The 19,156-nt window shown below is 40.7% G+C and overlaps 1 protein-coding gene across 2 annotated transcripts in view; it reads right to left on the bottom strand.

Annotated features, from left to right (window-relative positions):
- Positions 1-110: 110 nt before the first annotated feature.
- The window catches only part of GLT8D2 (glycosyltransferase 8 domain containing 2), a 43,100-nt gene continuing 24,054 nt past the window's right edge, over positions 111-19,156 (bottom strand). The window contains exons 4-10 of one of the 2 annotated variants that reach the window (XM_055575075.1): positions 17,497-17,668; positions 10,435-10,552; positions 8,904-8,988; positions 8,207-8,319; positions 5,471-5,637; positions 4,354-4,466; positions 111-967 (exon numbers count right to left, since the gene is read on the bottom strand). In XM_055575075.1, the coding sequence (XP_055431050.1) occupies positions 795-967; positions 4,354-4,466; positions 5,471-5,637; positions 8,207-8,319; positions 8,904-8,988; positions 10,435-10,552; positions 17,497-17,668 (941 nt within the window). In that variant the 3' untranslated portion in view covers positions 111-794. The remainder of the gene's footprint in view (positions 968-4,353; positions 4,467-5,470; positions 5,638-8,206; positions 8,320-8,903; positions 8,989-10,434; positions 10,553-17,496; positions 17,669-19,156) is intronic. The other variant, XM_055575067.1, reaches the window with a different exon arrangement.

The raw sequence follows: 19,156 nt of genomic DNA, 5'->3' as shown, positions 1-19,156 counted from the left end.
AGACTCTGATGTTCTTTCCCTTGTTAATCTGAGATCAGTTTACCTGCTATTATATTTAGCATGTAGAATAATAGATTATGAAAATCATTAAAAGTCTATGAATATTTTATTTTTTTAGACATTCCTGTTTTAAATAGAATATATTGTTCTAAGAAGACAATATTGGCAACTCATTAAAAAAATACCTACATGTAAAAAATACATTTAGAAATTTTTAAAATTTATGGCTGTAATTTTCATTCAGAGTTAATAAGCAAATTGCTGAAACCTAGCTGGGTTTCGGAGAAGGCAATGGCACCCCACTCCAGTACTCTTGCCTGGAAAATCCCATGGACAGAGGAGCCTGGTAGGCTGCAGTCCATGGGGTCGCTGAGGGTCAGACACAACTGAGCAACTTCACTTTCACTTTTCCCTTTCATGCATTGGAGAAGGAAATGGCAACCCACTCCAGTGTTCTTGCCTGGAGAGTTCCAGGGCCAGGGGAGCCTGGTGGGCTGCCGTCTATGGGGTCGCACAGAGTCGGACACAACTGAAGTGATGCAGCAGCAGCAGCAGCTGGGTTTATTTCTTTGCAATAATATATTTCACTCACATAATCTTCTATAATTGTCACTTGTATTTAAAGAACTAAATCAATACCTATAGGGTTCAAGGTACTATTTGTACACAGTAGGGTTTTTTGTTTTTGTGGATCATTTGTATCAGGTTCTGTTCACAAAGAACAATGGTATAATAGGCTACAAATGGACAGTTCCACATATTTGTACAGGAAATAGTTTAAATGTCAAGTTATATCAGCTGTTGGGGTGGTGGAGTTTAAATATCCCTGCCGGGTCAGGAACAAACCAGCTCTCCCATAAGTCATTGTGGACACTCGGGAAGTCCCACGGTTTATGTCTTCCATTCCAGTGGAGTAGTTTTGCCTCCTGCAGAAAATGCTCTGAATATCTGGTATCTGGATTCCAGCCTTGATTAGGGGACAATAATAGATTCGTTAGAAAAGTAAAATTTTATATTAAAAATTGAAGAAAAGTTCATTGTTAAAAAAAAAAAAATGGGATAAATTGATGGCTATACAATGAAGAATTTACCCCAACCCTGATTTTCAAAGAAACAACTGTTAAAAGAGTTTCTCGTGAAATTCTTCCAGTAATGTTCTACCTGTATACCTGTGTGTGTATTTTTGTACCTTGCCTTTTTTTCCCAAAGATGAATATTTTTATGATAAAAGGTACAATTCACAAAGAAAATAGACATCATAAACCATTAGACACCTAACAACAAAGAAAGATACATAAAGCAAAAATCAGAAGAAATATAAGGAAAAAGAAAAAAATATATAATCATAGTGAGACATATTAACATTTCTCTGAGAATATTTCATCAAGTGCAGAAAAAATAATAGCATCTTGAATGATGTCATTAATAATTTAATAGATTTCTATGTATATATCCTATACAAATATATTTAAAATTTTCTATCTCATACATTGTTATTAGATTTCCATAGGACTATATCTTGCATTTTGAAAATTACTATCTTGGAAAACTTTCCACAGCAGCACATGTGAATTCACTGAATCATTTTTAATAATTGCATAGAATGGATATGATTATTTACTGAGTTCCTTATTAAGGACATTTAGGCTCTGTCCCTTCACAGGCAAAAGTTGTTACAAAGATTGCTAAGTTGTTACAAAGACTGCTACAGTAAACAGCCTTCTATGCATGTCTATACAGATGTATCTGTAGGATAAAATCTTGCAGATGGAATTGCTAGATTGAAGGGTCTGTGCCTGTTAAATTTTGATGAGGGATTGTCAAATTATCCCCGAAAGAATTTACATCATTTCCCTCCTGCCCAGAGTTTACAGGAGTTCTTTCTCTGCATTTCTATCATTAATATGGCAGCATTTTCTTTTAAGCAGTCTCATTTTTATCCTATAAAATGTGCCTGAGAATAAGATCTGCTTTTATCAAACAACTGTCTCTATTTGAATATTTTTCCCCTCATAAGTAACTGCTTAGAGACTATGCATAACCCTGATATTGTTATTGTGCAGGATATTTTTAGAGTGTATCTTCCAGAAGTACATTAAGATCTTGTGAATGTAAATTTTTAAAAAATATCCTCTGTTGTGTTACATTTTCTTTCTATGAAAGGGAATGTGATATTTTCAAACAAATAAAAGCCCATTGAGGCAAGAGAGGATGAATAGCTAGAATATTATAGCTTTAACGTGTGATGTAAGGGGGGAAAAAACCCTAAACCTTTCTTCTGTTATTCATAAACATAATTGTGTAGGTAATTGCAGAAGAGGAGCTAGGTGTTCAGGCTATAGTAGCATCATTGGAATAATTATCATGTAGAAAAATCTACACAGGAAATGCTCATTTGGAGAGTGGAGACTTCACGTGGGGTCATCTCCAGGAAGCAGAAGAGCAAGTCTCAGCCCCACAACTGAAGAACTCTGTAGGGACTTGCAGCTTTGCTTTTCACTAAGTTTCATAAATTTTTAAAACCTTAAGCCTTAACTGTTTAGACCCAAACTTAATAGCCATTAATGTTAATACTGCTTACTGCTTTAAAACATTCTAAAATGAAATCATTTTTCAAATGATTTCTGTGTAGCTTTACTTTGCAGACCATCCCCAATTCCAAAACCTTCAGCACAGATGCAGGCTCTGTTCTATAAGAAAAGATGACTCCTCTCCCTTAGAAGGTTCTGTCCCTTCCTGCTTGTCAGTAAATTAGTTTGTAAAATGTAATTCTGAGTCTCTTTTCCAAGATCATTAACTTCTCTAACCCAGTCTAAGCTCCACATCACTGTTCCTACACATATTTTATAGCTATTCTACTTTGATGGGATTTTCTCCACACTCATCACCACTTGACCTAACAGTGAGCCCAGCATTATAAAGCAAATCAAATGAAATATTAGTGTCCTCAATGTCCCCATATCAGTCTTCTGTGCATACAGATGTTCAGGAAAATCAGGGGTGATCCTAGTGAGGAGACAGGAACTATTTATGCAGCATCATAAAGAGGAGACAGTCATGCAGTTTCCACAGTTCTGTGTGACCTCCCTTTAACAAGGGACAATAGGAGACATGACATCTTGCAGGATTGTTCTGAGAGAAGTGACGTTCACATCAACCCCCAGAGCCTAGCCCAGGGCTTGGCAGTGTGTGCCCACAATCCATTGTCTCCAATTCTAAACTAATCAATCCCCTAATGTTTGAAAGCGAAAGGCTTTTTAATAACTTCTTTGGCAGCAACATCTAGAACCCCTTCAGTGTATTGCATAATATAAGTATATGCACATTACCTTTTAAAATTTCAGAACCTTTCTAAATTTCTAAAAAGGTCTGGCCCAGGGGGTTTGGCAAATGGGTTGCGGCCATACATTTGAAAGAATGTGAATGTCTTCTGTGTCAGGCTCTGTTCTAAGCAGTTTACACATATTAGGTAATTTAATCCTTGTAAAAACTTAATAAGGTTATATTAGCTTCCATTTACAAGTGAAGAAACTAAGGCACAAAGGGCTTAAGTAACTTGCCTAAGGTCTTAGATAATAGCAAAGTTGGGATTCCAGTCCATACCCCAGAGCCTGTGCTCCTGTAGTGAAAAGTGAATAAAAGACTTGAGGGACTCACATAGTATACAGTCAGCAAGCAATTTTTTCCTAAAAGATAAATTACAGAACTTGCCTTGTGGTCCAGTGGTTAAGAATCTGCCTGGCAATGCAAGGGTCACAGGTTTGATCCCTGGTCAGGAAACTACTATCCCACATGCCTCAGGGTAATAACTAAATCCACTGACTGTAATTACTGAGCCCGTGCTCTAGAGTTCATGCTCTGCAACAAGGTAAGCCATGCAAATGAGAGGCCCACACGCCACAACTAGAGAACGCCCGTGCCCTGCAACAAACACCCGGCACAGCCAAAAAAAAGATAAATTGCCAGCTGTCTAAATTCATCATCAACTATTATGCTAATTCATTTGGTTCTGTCCACTATAGGTTACTGCAAGAGAGCAATAAAGGTATGTGGAAAAGTTCTGCCAGTGAACATTGTATCTCAACAAAAGTTTGTGTTTATTGAGCACATACTATATGCTAAGCATGATTCCAGTTGCTTTTCCTGAAGCGCTTTTCCTAGAAACATCTCTCAGGTCATTTTTTATCAGCTGCAGTTGCAGAATCTGAGCAGTGAAGGTTAAATAATGTGTCCCAGGTGAGATCCCAGGTCACCTGGAGGATTTGAATTGAGGAAGCTGGTATAATAGCACACTCTCCTCACCTTGGTCCTCACCGCGTCTATAAAATGTACCTGGTGTTCTAAAATACGTACCCAGGTGCCTTATGTGCCACAGGGGGTTGATGGTGGAGTATTTCCCGTGAAACACAATCAGCATTGGGGAGGTGGCTACCCCTCCTCCCAGCGAGCTGCTGTAGAGATTTTCCCTAAGAAACAGAATAGAAAAGCAACAGTTGGCCTGGAGTCCCACAGACTCAGATGAAGTAGAATCTAATTATTTTAAAAGGTTCGGCACAGTGGTAAAGAATCCACCTGCCAAAAAGGAGACATGGATTCAACCCCTGGGTCAGGAAGATTCCCTGGAGAAGGAAAGGGCAACCCACTCCAGTATTCTTCCCTGGGAAATCTCATGGACAGAGCAACCTGGTGGGCTACAGACCATTGGGGTCGCAGAGAGTCAGACATGACTTAACAACTGAGCATGCACAAGACAATCCCTCACTGTATAATAAGCCTATGGTCTTTGATTTTTCTCCAACTTTTTATTTTGAAAGTTGTTAAACCTAGCCAAAATTGTAAGAATACCATGAACTCCTATATGCTTCACCTTGATTCACAGAATGTCAATACTTCGCCGTTTTACTTCTCAGGCTTTTTTATAGCAAACATTGAAGATCCCAAATTCTGATCCTCCATTATTTAGAATGACTTTACTCACAAATTCAAGATTATGATAATATTAAAAGTATCCAGATTTAAAAGATGGACAGGATATACACTGCCATGATAACAGTGGTTGTGTTATTTTTATTATCTCTTAAAATTTCGATAATGAAAAATGATTTAATAAATTCAACCTTTAAAAAGTTGAATTTATAAAATAATTCTTAAATCTGTGTAAGGAGAAGCTCTACTAAGATAAATGATTTGTAGTTGAAAAGGTTCACTGGCATTCTGGGAGAAGATTTAAAATCACATTATTTAACAACATATTAGAAAATGTTTATATTAATAAGGGATTGCACAGGATCTCACTGCCTCTGACATATCATTTGAGAATAGCTTTTTCATCCACTGATCCCTTTTTTTCTCAACAGTGCCTCTGTAAGAAAATCTGACCTCATATTTCTAACGCCTGAACTATGCATAGAAAATTAATGGAATAATGTTGTTCCTGAGCATGGAAAAAATGATAGAGGCCCACACATACTCCACATTTTTTTGCATCCATTTCTCCAACTGTTTGGTGATCCGCTGGTGCTTCCATTCTGTCATGTTGGCAACAATCACACCAGGATTGAAAGAGCAAGTGCTGGGGCTGATGCCAAGGTCTTTTATTGTCTTCTTCCGGAAGTCCAGATAGCCCATATATGTGTTCTATAAAGGAAAAGGATACACATCTTTCGACCAAGGAATCTTTTGTTTCTGGAAAATAACCACTTTCTTGAAACCGTTAGGCAGTACCTGGACTTCCTCCTGGGCACTGGCCACTTCCTCCAGTGCTTTCCCAGTTTTCTCTTGGTTCCCCAACCTCCAAAAGCTGGGTGCCCCTACTGGCATCTGCTCATTTCTCCAGCACAAACTCCCTCAACAGTGTCATCTGGCTCTAAATCTCTCCATGCAGACATCCGGGACTTCTCTGGGTTTCCAGCTCCACTATATCTGCCAACTCAATTCGTCTGTCTGGTTGCTTAGTAAGGCAGGTCTCCTTAGAGCCCCAAACTGATCCCAGTCCTATCCCAAACCTGCTCTGCTACAACCTGCCCTACCTTGGTGGCCACTCCATCCTTCCAGTTAGAAAACTTAGGGTCACAAGGTCATCCTAGACTCCTCCTCCTCACTCACTTTCCATATAGATCTCAGCAACCCTGTGGTCCCATCTTCCAAAATATATTCAGAAGCCAACAACTTCTTTTTTCTTTTTTTTTGGCCACACCATATGGCTTGTGGGATATTGCCATGTGGCTTGTGGGATCTGAGTTCCCTCACCAGGGATCAAACCCGGGCCCTTAGCAGTGAGAGCGAGGAGTCCTAACCACTGCACTGCCAGGGGATTCCCCAGAAGCCAACCACTTCTTACTGTCTCTACTACCTTCCTGGTCCAGACCATCATTACCACTCACTGGATTTCTGCCAGATCCTCCCAACCTGTGTCCTGCTTCCACCCTTCTCAACCTGCTCTGTCACAGTGTTACTCCTCTGCTCAAAGCCCATCCAGTGGCTTCCTCTCTCATTCAGAGCAGATCCCAAACTCCCTAAAATGCCTGCCATGCCTTCCACCATCTGCCCTGTCCCCATTACCTCTCCATCTTCTATTACCCTCCCATGTGACCCCTCTGCCACCCTGACCTCCTTGTTCCTTTAATATACCAAATACTCCCCTACTTGCACATTTGCTGTTACCTCTCCTGGAATGGCTTCCCCTAAATATCTGTGAAGATAGTTGCCTCAAGTCTTTCAGGTGTAGGCTCAGAAACATGGTCTCCACAAAGACTTCCCTGATCACCCAGCTTAAATTTCAACCCCACCTCCTCTTACTTATTCTCTGTTCAATATTTTACTTGTTTGCTGACCATCTCTTCCCACTAGAATGGAAGCTACACAAAGGCACAAATTTTAGTTTTGTTACTGTGTTGCTGCTAAGTCGCTTCAGTCGTGTCCGACTCCGTGCGACCCCATAGACGGCAGCCCACCAGGCTCCCCCGTCCCTGGGATTCTCCAGGCAAGAACACTGGAGTGGGTTACCGTTTCCTTCTCGAATGCATGAAAGTGAAAAGTGAAAGTGAAGTCGCTCAGTTGTGTCTGACCCTCAGCGACCCCATGGACTGCAGCCTTCCAGGTTCCTCCGTCCATGGGATTTTCCAGGCAAGAGTACTGGAGTGGGGTGCCATTGCCTTCTCCACGTTACTGTGTTACTAGCACCTAAATCAGTGTCAGGCACATAGCAAGCACTCCATAGCTGGTTGTTGAATGAATGTAACATGAGGCAAAACACACTATTTCACCCACAGAGGCTGCCATAATCTGTCTCATGGGATGCTCAAAAGACCTGGACATAATGGAACAATCTGAGCACTTTCCTATGTGCAGACACCGTTCTAAGAACTTCACACACTTTAGCTCATTAGTTGTATGCAATAACTTACATGTATTAACTAAGTTAACTCTCCCAATGACCCTACCAGGAAGTTCTATTATTACCACCATTTGACAAATGAGGGAGAAAACGACTGGTTAAGTAACTTGCCCAAGGTCACAAAACTACTGAGTGATGGAGCCAAGATTTTGAGAGGCAGGTCTGGGCCCAGGGCCCTTAAAATGTGTCATACTTTAATGTCACACATATGTCATTATTTCCTGGAACTTTTTTTTTAAAGAACAGCATTCAATTTGTAATAGCATCTTGTATTTTAAAGCTATTCTTTTGATTTCAGTGTTACATCTGGGTATGAATTCATTTCTACAAGGGTAAGGAACTCTTTACCTTGGAACAAAGTCAATATTTTCCTCTACTGAAAGGGGATCGGGGGAGAGACAGTCAAAACTCTGAAAACAGAACCAAAGTTTCAGTGAGTCTCTTTTAGAGAAAACACCAGGCTCTGCCATAGACTGTGGTTACAAGTGACTTAAGTAACAACCATCATTTCTGGAGCATTTAGTGGACACTTTGACATCATGTTATTTCATCACAACCCACAAACACGACCAAGTAGGTGCTATGGTTGCCATGTTCCAGATAAGGGAAGGAGGACTTGCAGAAGTAAGTAAGTTAACCCACAGTCATTGGGAGCAGAACTGGGATGTGAATGAGCAACCCAGACCCCTGGCTGTGTGCTGCCCATCAGTCCTGCTTGACTGGCCGGCTTCTCAAAGGTAACGATGACACTTGCTCTGAGATGCTAGGAGGAGAAGGAGTGAAAGTAGGATTCCCAAGACGGGTGCCCACCTGCAGCCCCACGAGTCTGTGTATGTCCTGGGAAGAGGGCAGATCGCAGTCGTCGGAGAAAGCTGCGGCATGGCCCAGGGCCAAGGTGGTATCGTACAGCTCTTGTATGTCCCCTGAATTAACAAACACCAGGAGTTACAAAAGTAGAGCACTCATTCCAGGGCTAGATAGAGCTTAGAGCATAAACAATCCCCAATTTTGCTGTGGAGGAAAAGTATGTAATCGGTGGTTTCAAGTGGTTTGGCATTTTGCTTGATAAGAATAGCTTGTATCATATGAAAAGCCACTTGATAATAAGCTCCGATCTGCATTGGTCAGATTTCTTTATTTCTGTGGCTTTGTAGGCACTTGACCGGTGCTCATCTTATTTTGCACGCGGGAAAGAGAGGAGACAGCATTTAACACTACAGTTTAGCTTGCTTCTAATAACATCATCAGTGAGGCTTTATCCCTCTGTGTTTCAGGGTTGCAGGGTACCTATTACAGACTTGACAGGGAGTGGCTCTCAGAAAGTCGATTGTCCCAGAAAGTGAGTATCAGCCTTTGTATTCAAATTATTCTGATTTTTTATAATACCACCAAATTTAATAAGCCATGAAAATCACTGAGCCACTAGATATTTCAAAATTGAAAAGAGATGGGCATTCTACTTATCAGCTGCTCCTTTTCTGAGTATTCTTGGCATCGGCGAGTATACCTTGGACGATTACATCATCATCCAAATAGATGACTTTCTCGTGTTGGTGGATAAGCAGAGGGAGATAAAATCGAACAAAGTTCAGCTGTTAAAACAAGAAAAGAAGTGATGGTGAGGAAGAGACAGAAGTTCCAGTGTCTAATAGGGGTGCTCATGGGTCAGCTTTGACCGTGACCATGGCTCAGCTCTAGGTTTGGAGCAGAATAAAACAGAGACTGCAGAGAGGCCTGCCTGAGCTTCCTAGTGCCCAGTTTACCTGGGGCCCTGGGACTGAAATCAGCACCCATCAGAGGTTCTTCTAGATCCAACCTCTACCCCCACTGCTGAGACTGTCAGTCACTATTTTCATCGCTGTGAACCACTACAGTGGAAGTCACAGAGGCTATTAATCTTTCTGGCCACAAATTGCCTGCCTTTCTATATACTCAGTAATTTGACACTGGTCAACTGAAACAGCCTTAAACACACACACACACATGCATCATCTCTCACATCATCACATCACACACACAGGCTCAATGTCTTAGCTCCTTGAACCAGAGAAAAGCCAGAGTTGCATGGGCTGAGGATGGGTGTCTTAATATTTTAATGTGCTGTGCTCAGTTGCTTAGTTGTGTCCAACTCTTTGCAACTCTGTGGACCATAGCCTGCCAGGCTCCTCTGTCCATAGGATTCTCCAGTCAAGAATACTGGAGTGGGTTGCCATTTCTTCCTCCAGGGGATCTTACTGACCCAGGGATAGAACTCAGGACTCTTGCATCTCCTGTACTGGCAAGCAGATTCTTTACCACTAGCATCATGTGGGAAGCCATAATAATGTATAATGCAAAATGCAAACTCAGTGAGTACTCTTGATAATAAATATCTGGAATTTGGAAAAGATCATATCATTAGAAGGCTTAGAATTTAGTAAATTTTCAAGGATGTATTTAAGTAATAATCATACATAGAAGGAAGCTGAATTTTCTGTAAACTTGCCATCAAAACACCACTTTTTATGCAGGAAAGTGTCCTTCTTGTAAGAACTCTTGCAGTGAAACACTTCAAGATTGCTAGTGCCAGGGGAAAAGTTGGTGTTGCCTGAAAATATTAGTCAATACTGTGAAGTAAATACCCAATCTTGTTACAGTTTTCCCTTAGTTGCTAGGATACTCTGAGCTAAATGTAATGTCCAGTCACAGTATACACAACTGCCAATGGGTGGGGAATATATTTCTGGTCTCACTACTTGGCACCCCAACCACCCCTTAGGTATATTTACACATATAAAAGGATCCTACATTTTCTTATGCTTCATTTCTTCTTTCATTATGTAGCTTCATTATGTAAACTTCATAATGTAGCTTCATTATGTAAACCATCTTACATCCTTTCTGCAACAGATGCTTTATAAATGATCAAAGCAGAGTTTGGTGGAGATCTAACACTGCGAGGCTTCAGAAACATTTCATGTGCACCCCAGTGGCTAGCTCTCTACCCTGAATAAGCATCTCACCAAGAACCATTCCCTACATGTGTAATCCCTACTCACAGGCTGGAGTAGCTCAGGCCTTGAGGAGTCCGGTCTGATCTTTCCTTTAAGGACCACAGGGTTGAATTCCACGATTTTAAAGTTTATTTCTCTCAGTTTAGAATGTTCGATCCATTTCCTAAAGAGATAACAAAAACAAAGAACAACATCTAGCACACACCTCCAACCTTGCCTCAACACACCTATTGCCTTGGAGTCAATGTCTTGCCTCCTTAGAAAATTAAAAATACAGCATGTGTAGCCTTAGCCAATTCTAGTCTATAAATCCCTCTGATTTTTTCCCCCATCTGGTTCAATTTTGAATCTTTTTTTTTTTTTCATTCACGTAACTCCTTTTGCAAAGGAAATGAAGCAAAATAGTAATAACCAAATATCTCCCCAGAGCCTTATAATATCTCCACAGGAAACTGGAAGAACAATAAGCGTTCCTTCTTTTAAAAAACAAAACAAAAAACTATTTATTTATTTAGACTGCCTTGGGTCTTGGTTGCAGCACGCAGGTTTGGTTGCTCAACAGCATGTGGGATTTTAGTTCCCCAGCCAGGGATCAAACCCACGTCTCCTGCATTGGAAGGCCAATTCTTAGCCACTGGACCGCCAGGGAAGTCCCAGTGTTCCTTCTTTCTTATAAAGCAGCATCTGTAGTTGGTGTTCTCTTTGCCATGGGGTAAGAGCCCTGTAAGGAGGCAGGGCATCCTTTGACTGGATCGTGTTTACTCTGCTGTTTGGACTCCAAGGATGACCTAAATTTACCTTTACCTTTCAATCATCTGTCTTTGCTCCCCACCTTCATCTCCTCTTCTCCACCCTCTCCGCTTATGTGTGCTCAGTCTTACAGAAATTCTGCCTATCTTTTATCCAATTTGTAATATGATTCTTCATAGAAATCATTTCAAAATTAAATTTCCAATTTTATTTTTCATGTGGGCCACACATTTTAAAACCACACATGGTAACATTTTTGCTGATTAAAAATCAACAAGAGGGGTTTCCCTAGTGGCTCGGTGGTAAAAGAATCCACCTGGCAAGGCAGCAGACACAGGTTCAATCCCTGCTCCAGGAAGATCCCACATGATCTAAGCCCGTGTGCCACAACTACAGAGCCAGTGCTCTAGAGCCAGGGAACTGCAACGACTGAGCCCATGTGCCGCAGCTACTGAAGCCTGTGCGACCCAAGCCCACGTTCCACAGTAAGAGAAGACACTGCAATGAGAAGCCCATGCACCGCAACGAAGAGTTGTTCCCACTCCCCGCAACTAGAGAGAAGTCCACACAAAGCAATGAAGGCCCAGCACAGCCACAACTAAATAAATAAATAAAATTATTTTTAAAAATCGACAGAAGGATTCACTCTTCCAAACAAAATTTAGACCTGAAAATTTTGAAACATAAAAATCAGTCATTTATACAATGTTAAATATCAAATATATCTCAATAAAGCTAGGGAGGAAAAAATCATATAAACAAGAAAAAAAAGAGACAACCAACAGAAAAATAGGCCAGACACTTGAACATGTACATCGAAATGGTAAGGAAACATGTGGGAAAAAAGGGCTCAACCTCATTAGAAATCAAGGAACCTCAAATTAAAACTGCAATTCAATATCCCTGAACACCATCAGAATGGCAAAGTTAGAAAGATTGACCATACTGAGCACTGGTGTTATAGGGGCGTGTTTACCAGAGGATCCCACAAAGATGATCATTAAGCTGTACGTGGGTTTATACAATTCTCTGTTTGTGTGTTATATATCAAAAAAAAAAAAAAAAAAAAAGAATTTTCCAAACATTTTAAAATGGGGTGGTGGAGATGACAACCAAGAGCTGAGAAACAGCCCCTGCTTAAACGTCATGAAGCCCTGCAGTTCCTGCCTCCCTCTGGTTCAAGTACAAACCCTCACTCCTATTACACATGCCATCCTTCTGGTTTGGTTATCTGGTATTCATACCCACAGATAATTAAAGAGCTGTTAACAACAGGCTACGTGAACAGTCTGCAACAGTAAGTGATAAGAATTTGGTGATCTGGTTTGGGGTTTGGTTATCTGGTTTTCACGTGTGCATGCTTGTGCTCAGTCACTTCAGTCGTGTCCAACTCTTAATGACCCCATGGATTGTAGCCTGCCAGGCTCCTCCATCCATGGGATTCTCCAAGCAAGAATACTGGAATGGGTTGCCATGTCCTCCTCCAGGGGATCTTCCTGATTCAGGGATCAAACCTACTGCATTGCAGCATTTCAGTCGAATCTCTCCTGCATTGCAAGTGATTCTATACCCCCTGAGCCACCTGGGAAGCCTGGTTTTCATACCCACAGATAATTAAAGAGCTGTTAACAATGTGCCATCGCTTCATGGGAAATAGATAGGAAAACAGTGGAAACAGTGTCAGACTTTATTTTTTGGGGGGGCTCCAAAAATCACTGCAGATGGTGATTGCAGCCATGAAATTAAAAGACTCTTACTCCTTGGAGGGAAAGTTATGACCAACCTAAATAGCATATTGAAAAGCAGAGACATTACTTTGCCAACAAAGGTCTGTCTAGTCAAGGCTATGGTTTTTCCAGTGGTCATGTAGGGATGTGAGAGTTGGACTGTGAAGAAGGCTGAGCACCAAAGAACTGATGCTTTTGAACTGTGGTGTTGGAGAAGACTCTTGAGAGTCCCTTGGACTGTAAGGAGATCCAACCAGTCCATTCTGAAGGAGATCAGCCCTGGGATTTCTTTGGAAGGAATGATGCTAAAGCTGAGACTCCAGTACTTTGGCCACCTCATGTGAAGAGTTGACTCATTGGAAAAGACTCTGATGCTGGGAGGGATTGGGGGCAGGAGGAGAAGGGGACGACAGCGGATGAGATGGCTGGATGGCATCACCGACTTGATGGACATGAGTTTGAGTGAACTCCAGGAGTTGGTGATGGACAGGGAGGCCTGGTGTGCTGTGATTCATGGGGTCGCAAAGAGTCGGACACAACTGAGCGACCGAACTGAACTGAACTGAAGTGAACAATCTGAAATAATAAATGATAAGAAGAATCAGAAATGAGACAGAAAAACCCACAGCAACCAAGGACCATTTAGATAAACAGCAATTGTGTTTTATATCTTAGTACCTCCTGTGGTGCTGTTAAAAAAAAATCTGATTATAAAAATCAAATATGAATACATTCTCCTTATAAATAATGGAAACAACACTTGAAATACCTTGAACTTCTCTTCATCACTGTTCTCTCTATTTCTTTCATCCTCCTTAAAAATAATTACTTTTTACAGCTGGGGGGTATTTCTGGGTCTTTTTTTTTTTCTTACAGAAATACATACATGTACATGTACACATTTATAGTTTGGGGCTTTTCATTTCATTGCTTCAGATTGAATGCTGTGTCCTCCACATATTTGTATGCTGAAACCCAATCCCAAGTGTGGTGGTATTTGGAGGTGTGACTTTTAGGAGGTGATTAGGTCTTGAGGGTGGAGCCCCCATGAATGGGGTTAGTACTCCTATAAAAGAGACCCTGGTGAACCTCTCTTATCCCTTCTCCATGTGAGAACACAGCAAGAAGGCAGCCTGCTATGAGCCAGGAGGCGAGCCCTTACCAGACATGAATCTGCTGGCCCCTAGATCTTGGGCTTCTCAGTCTCCAGAACTTGAGAAGTTCTCCTGTTTTTAAGCCAAACCATCCAGACTGTGGCATTTGGTTACAGCAATTCAAATGAATTAAGACATTCATAAAGTAGGTCAGTATATGAGGAGTACTGCAACTTGTATTTTCCACTTAATAATATGCCTTGGGGATCTTCTATGCCTTCTTTCTTTGTTAATAGCTGGATCATATTCCATAGTTCATTTAAATATTCCATTGATGGACATTTAAGCACTTAGCAATTTTTTTTATTATTTCACGTAATGCTGAAACTAACATTGTTGTATGTATATTTTGGTAGTATGTACTAGAATTTCTGTAGTACATATTCCCAGCTGTTGAAATGGAATGGTGAATCAAAATACATATACAATGCCATTCTATTAGATATTTCCATACTGTCCTCTCAAAATGCTTTAGTAATTAATGAAATGTGCATTGTGCAAACAAGGAATAAGCATGTCCATTTTCCTGCACAGGATGGTGCTGTCCTATTTAGATTTACCATCCTGATGAGTGGACAACTATATGTCATCGTTTTAATTTGTATTTCCCTACTAGTAACGTGGAACATCTTTTCGTGTTTGCTGGCGATTTATAGCTTTTTGTTCTGTGAATTGTCTGCATTCTGTGCTCATTTTTCTACTATATGCTTGTCTTTTAAAATTTTTTTGGTAAGAATTCTTTATACATTTTGGATAGTAATCCTTTTTCTACAATACATGTTGAAGACGGTTTTCCTAATCAGTTATGTGATCAGTTTCACTCAGTGTTTTTCATCAGTTAACATTTTTTTAATATTAGCAGTCAAATGTGTCCATTTTTTCCCCCTGAGGTCTGGGAGTCACTCTCCATACCAAAATTATACAACTATCCTGCAATTTAGTAATACATTTAGAATTTTATCTCCTATTTATTTCTTATAAATCCAACTCCAATTTATGGTTCAGTATGGTGTGTGATAGGAAAGAAGTCACTTTGCAGTTTATGAATTATAATTAATGATGATTCTGAGCCATATTAGATGATTACATTAATAGCCTCTCAGGTTAAAAAAAAGCAGAGAAAAGAGAAACTTTGAGAAAAAAGACTCTTGTAAATGGCTTAAGGATTGGGTTTCCTTCATGCATTAAATAATTCGCTTCTGTAGAACAATGCACTGCCCTACCAGATTAATGAGGCTTTGCTGAAATTTCCTTAGCCAGGCAACACATTTGTCAGGCCATCAGGTAAACCTCAGGTTATCCTCTCATTAATTTGAAGGACATTTATCAAACCCAAGAAAGAAGAGAATCCATATAAGGAAAGATAAGAACAATTCAAAGGAAGTAGAGGGACTTCCCTGGTGGTTCAGTGGACAAGAATCCAGCTGCCAATGCAGGGGACACAGTTTCGATCTCTGGTCTGGGAAGATTCCACATGCCTCAGAGCAACTAACTCCGTGTGCCACAACCACTGAGCCTACGTGCTGTGACTACTGAGCGTGCACAGCTAGAGCCCGTGCTCAGCCACAAGAGAAGCCACCACAACAAAAAGTAGCCTCTGCTCGCAGCAACTACAGAAAGCCCATGAGCAGCAATGAAGACCCAGCACGACCAAAAATAACTACATTTAAAAAAAAAAATGAGTATACTACCCAAAGCAATTTATAGATTCAATGCAATCCCTATCAAGCTACCAACAGTATTCTTCACAGAGCTAGAACAAATAATTTCACAATTTGTATGGAAATACAAAAAACCTCGAATAGCCAAAGCTATCTTGAGAAAGAAGAATGGAACTGGAGGAATCAACCTACCTGACTTCAGGCTCTACTACAAAGCCACAGTTATCAAGACAGTATGGTACTGGCACAAAGACAGAAATATTGATCAATGGAACAAAATAGAAAGCCCAGAGATAAATCCACAGACCTATGGACACCTTATCTTTGACAAAGGAGGCAAGAATATACAATGGATTAAAGACAATCTCTTTAACAAGTGGTGCTGGGAAATCTGGTCAACCACTTGTAAAAGAATGAAACTAGAACACTTTCTAACACTAAACACAAAAATAAACTCAAAATGGATTAAAGATCTCAACATAAGACCAGAAACTATAAAACTCCTAGAGGAGAACATAGGCAAAACACTCTCTGACATACATCACAGCAGGATCCTCTATGACCCACCTCCCAGAATATTGGAAATAAAAGCAAAAATAAACAAATGGGACCTAATTAAACTTAAAAGCTTCTGCACAACAAAGGAAACTATTAGCAAGGTGAAAAGACAGCCTTCAGAATGGGAGAAAATAATAGCAAATGAAGCAACTGACAAACAACTAATCTCAAAAATATACAAGCAACTCCTACAGCTCAACTCCAGAAAAATAAATGACCCAATCAAAAAATGGGCCAAAGAACTAAATAGACATTTCTCCAAAGAAGACATACAGATGGCTAACAAACACATGAAAAGATGCTCAACATCACTCATTATCAGAGAAATGCAAATCAAAACCACTATGAGGTACCATTTCACACCAGTCAGAATGGCTGCGATCCAAAACTCTACAAGCAATAAATGCTGGAGAGGGTGTGGAGGAAAGGGAACCCTCTTGCACTGTTGGTGGGAATGCAAACTAGTATAGCCACTATGGAGAACAGCATGGAGATTCCTTAAAAAACTGGAAATAGAACTGCCTTATGATCCAGCAATCCCACTGCTGGGCATACACACTGAGGAAACCAGAAGGGAAAGAGACACATGTACCCCAATGTTCATCACAGCATTGTTTATAATAGCCAGGACATGGAAGCAACCTAGATGCCCATCAGCAGATGAATGGATTAGAAAGCTGTGGTACATATACACAATGGAGTATTACTCAGCCATTAAAAAGAATACATTTGAATCAGTTCTAATGAGGTGGATGAAACTGGAGCCTATTATACAGAGTGAAGTAAGCCAGAAAGAAAAACACCAATACAGTATACTAACACATATATATGGAATTTAGAAAGATGGTAACAATAACCCTGTGTACGAGACAGCAAAAGAGACACTGATGTATATATCAGTCTTATGGACTCTGTGGGAGAGGGAGAGGGTGGGAAGATTTGGGAGAATGGCATTGAAACATGTATAATATCATGTATGAAATGAGTCACCAGTCCAGGTTCGATGCATGATACTGGATGCTTGGGGCTGGTGCACTAGGACGACTCAGAGGGAGGGTATGGGGAGGGAGGAGGGAGGAGGGTTCAGGATGGGGAACACAGGTATAACTGTGGCAGATTCATTTTGATATTTGGCAAAACTAATACAATATTGTAAAGTTTAAAAATAAAATAAAAATTAAAAAAAAAAAAGAACCAATAGAACAACAACAACAAAAAGGAAGTAGAAAACTCCAGAGTCTACAGTACACATATTACCGTATTCGGGACAGAGTGTTCCGGAGCCCAACTACATAAAACAGGATGTTGGCATCGGTGTTGCTGTAGATGCTGTTGATGGCGGCCATGGCAGCGCCCATCCTGCCTGCTGCTGCACAGATCACCACTGGAATTTCATCCTCCATCTCCTCCGGGGTCTCAGAGTCATCATCTGGAAACATCAGAACCAGAGTCTTGGAACATGAAGGAATTTCACAGTCCGGTTTGTTTTTCCCACTCCAGGGGGAAGACACACAGTGGGGAAGGGACTGTCCATCACTCTCCAATATCCAACCTTTCCTTCTCTCAGAACATTGGAAATTTAGCTGGCACATAGCCAACCACGATTTTTCTAGACTCCCTTGCAGCTTTAAGTCACCAAGTGTTGACCAGTGAGATGTTGCTGTCAGTATATGTGCAATGATTGGGTTTGCCTTTAAAAAGAATGTGGGGATTTCCCTGGTGGTCCACTGGTTAAGTGGTTGAGTGAAACTATTCTATATTCTATGATAGTAGATAAATGTCATTATAAATTTCTCAAAACCCATAGAATGAATAACACCAGGGGTAAACCCTAATGTGGACACTGGTGGGGATTCCCCAAAAGTTCAGTGCTTGGGACTCAGAGCTTCCACTGCAAGGGGTTCGATGCCTGGTCAGGGAACAAAGATCCTGCATGCCTTGTAGTATGACCAAAAAAAAAAAAAAAGAAGAAAGAAAGAAAGAAATTAACTATGGACACTGGTGATAATGATGTGTTAATGTAAGTCCATGGAATGTAACACATGTAGCACTCTGGTGCAAGATGTTAATAGTGGGAGAGGCAGTGCGTATGTGTGTGTGTATGTGTTTGTCTGTGTGTGTATGTGTGGTGGAAGGAGGAATGGGAGAAGTCTCTGTACCTTCTGCTCAGTTTTGCTGTGAACATAAAACTGCCCTAAAAAGTAAAGTCTATTAAAAAGTCAACATGCACTTCTCGAAAACTCCAGCCCAAACAGAAGAGGATCCAGTAAAGGGTGATTGTTTTCTGCAGCCCTCTCAGCCTCCATTTCAAAGGCAGACCTCCTGCCAGGTGGGTGTGTGTCTCTCAAACCCTTCTTAATGTACACCCAAAGCATGTAAACTACACACTGTATAAATATTACATGAAATTTGATGACTTATTTTAAAACCAAAATGAAATCATACTTTCATAGTCTCTGTAACTTGCTTTTTTCATGTGACATACCACAGAATCCATCTTTCAATGCCAACATTGTGTTCTTTTGGGCAGTATTTCATAGCACCAATTGCTTTTTAAAATTTTAACACTGAATGGGATAAAAATGTGCTACTGGATAAATTTATGTGGTCCAAACACTTTATCACATATAAATGTATGGCCAATTAATTAGTCAGGATATGTTTTTTCTAACAGTTCTTTTCAGTTCAGTTCAGTCGCTCAGTCGTGTCCGATTCTTTGCGACCCCATGAATTGCAGCACACCAGGCCTCCCTGTCCATCACCAACTCCCAGAGTTCGCTCAGACTCACGTCCATCGAGTCAGTGATGCCATCCAGCCATCTCATCCTCTGTCGTCCACTTCTCCTCCTGCCCCCAATCCCTCCCAGCATCAGAGTCTTTTCCAATGAGTCAACTCTTCACATGAGGTGGCCAAAGT

The sequence above is a fragment of the Bubalus kerabau genome, chromosome 1 (genome assembly GCF_029407905.1).
Source record: "Bubalus kerabau isolate K-KA32 ecotype Philippines breed swamp buffalo chromosome 1, PCC_UOA_SB_1v2, whole genome shotgun sequence".
In the NCBI taxonomy this organism is placed as follows: Eukaryota; Metazoa; Chordata; class Mammalia; order Artiodactyla; family Bovidae; genus Bubalus; species Bubalus kerabau.
The sequence above is the reverse complement of the archived record's forward strand: the minus strand, read 5'-3'. Positions and strand labels throughout refer to the sequence as shown.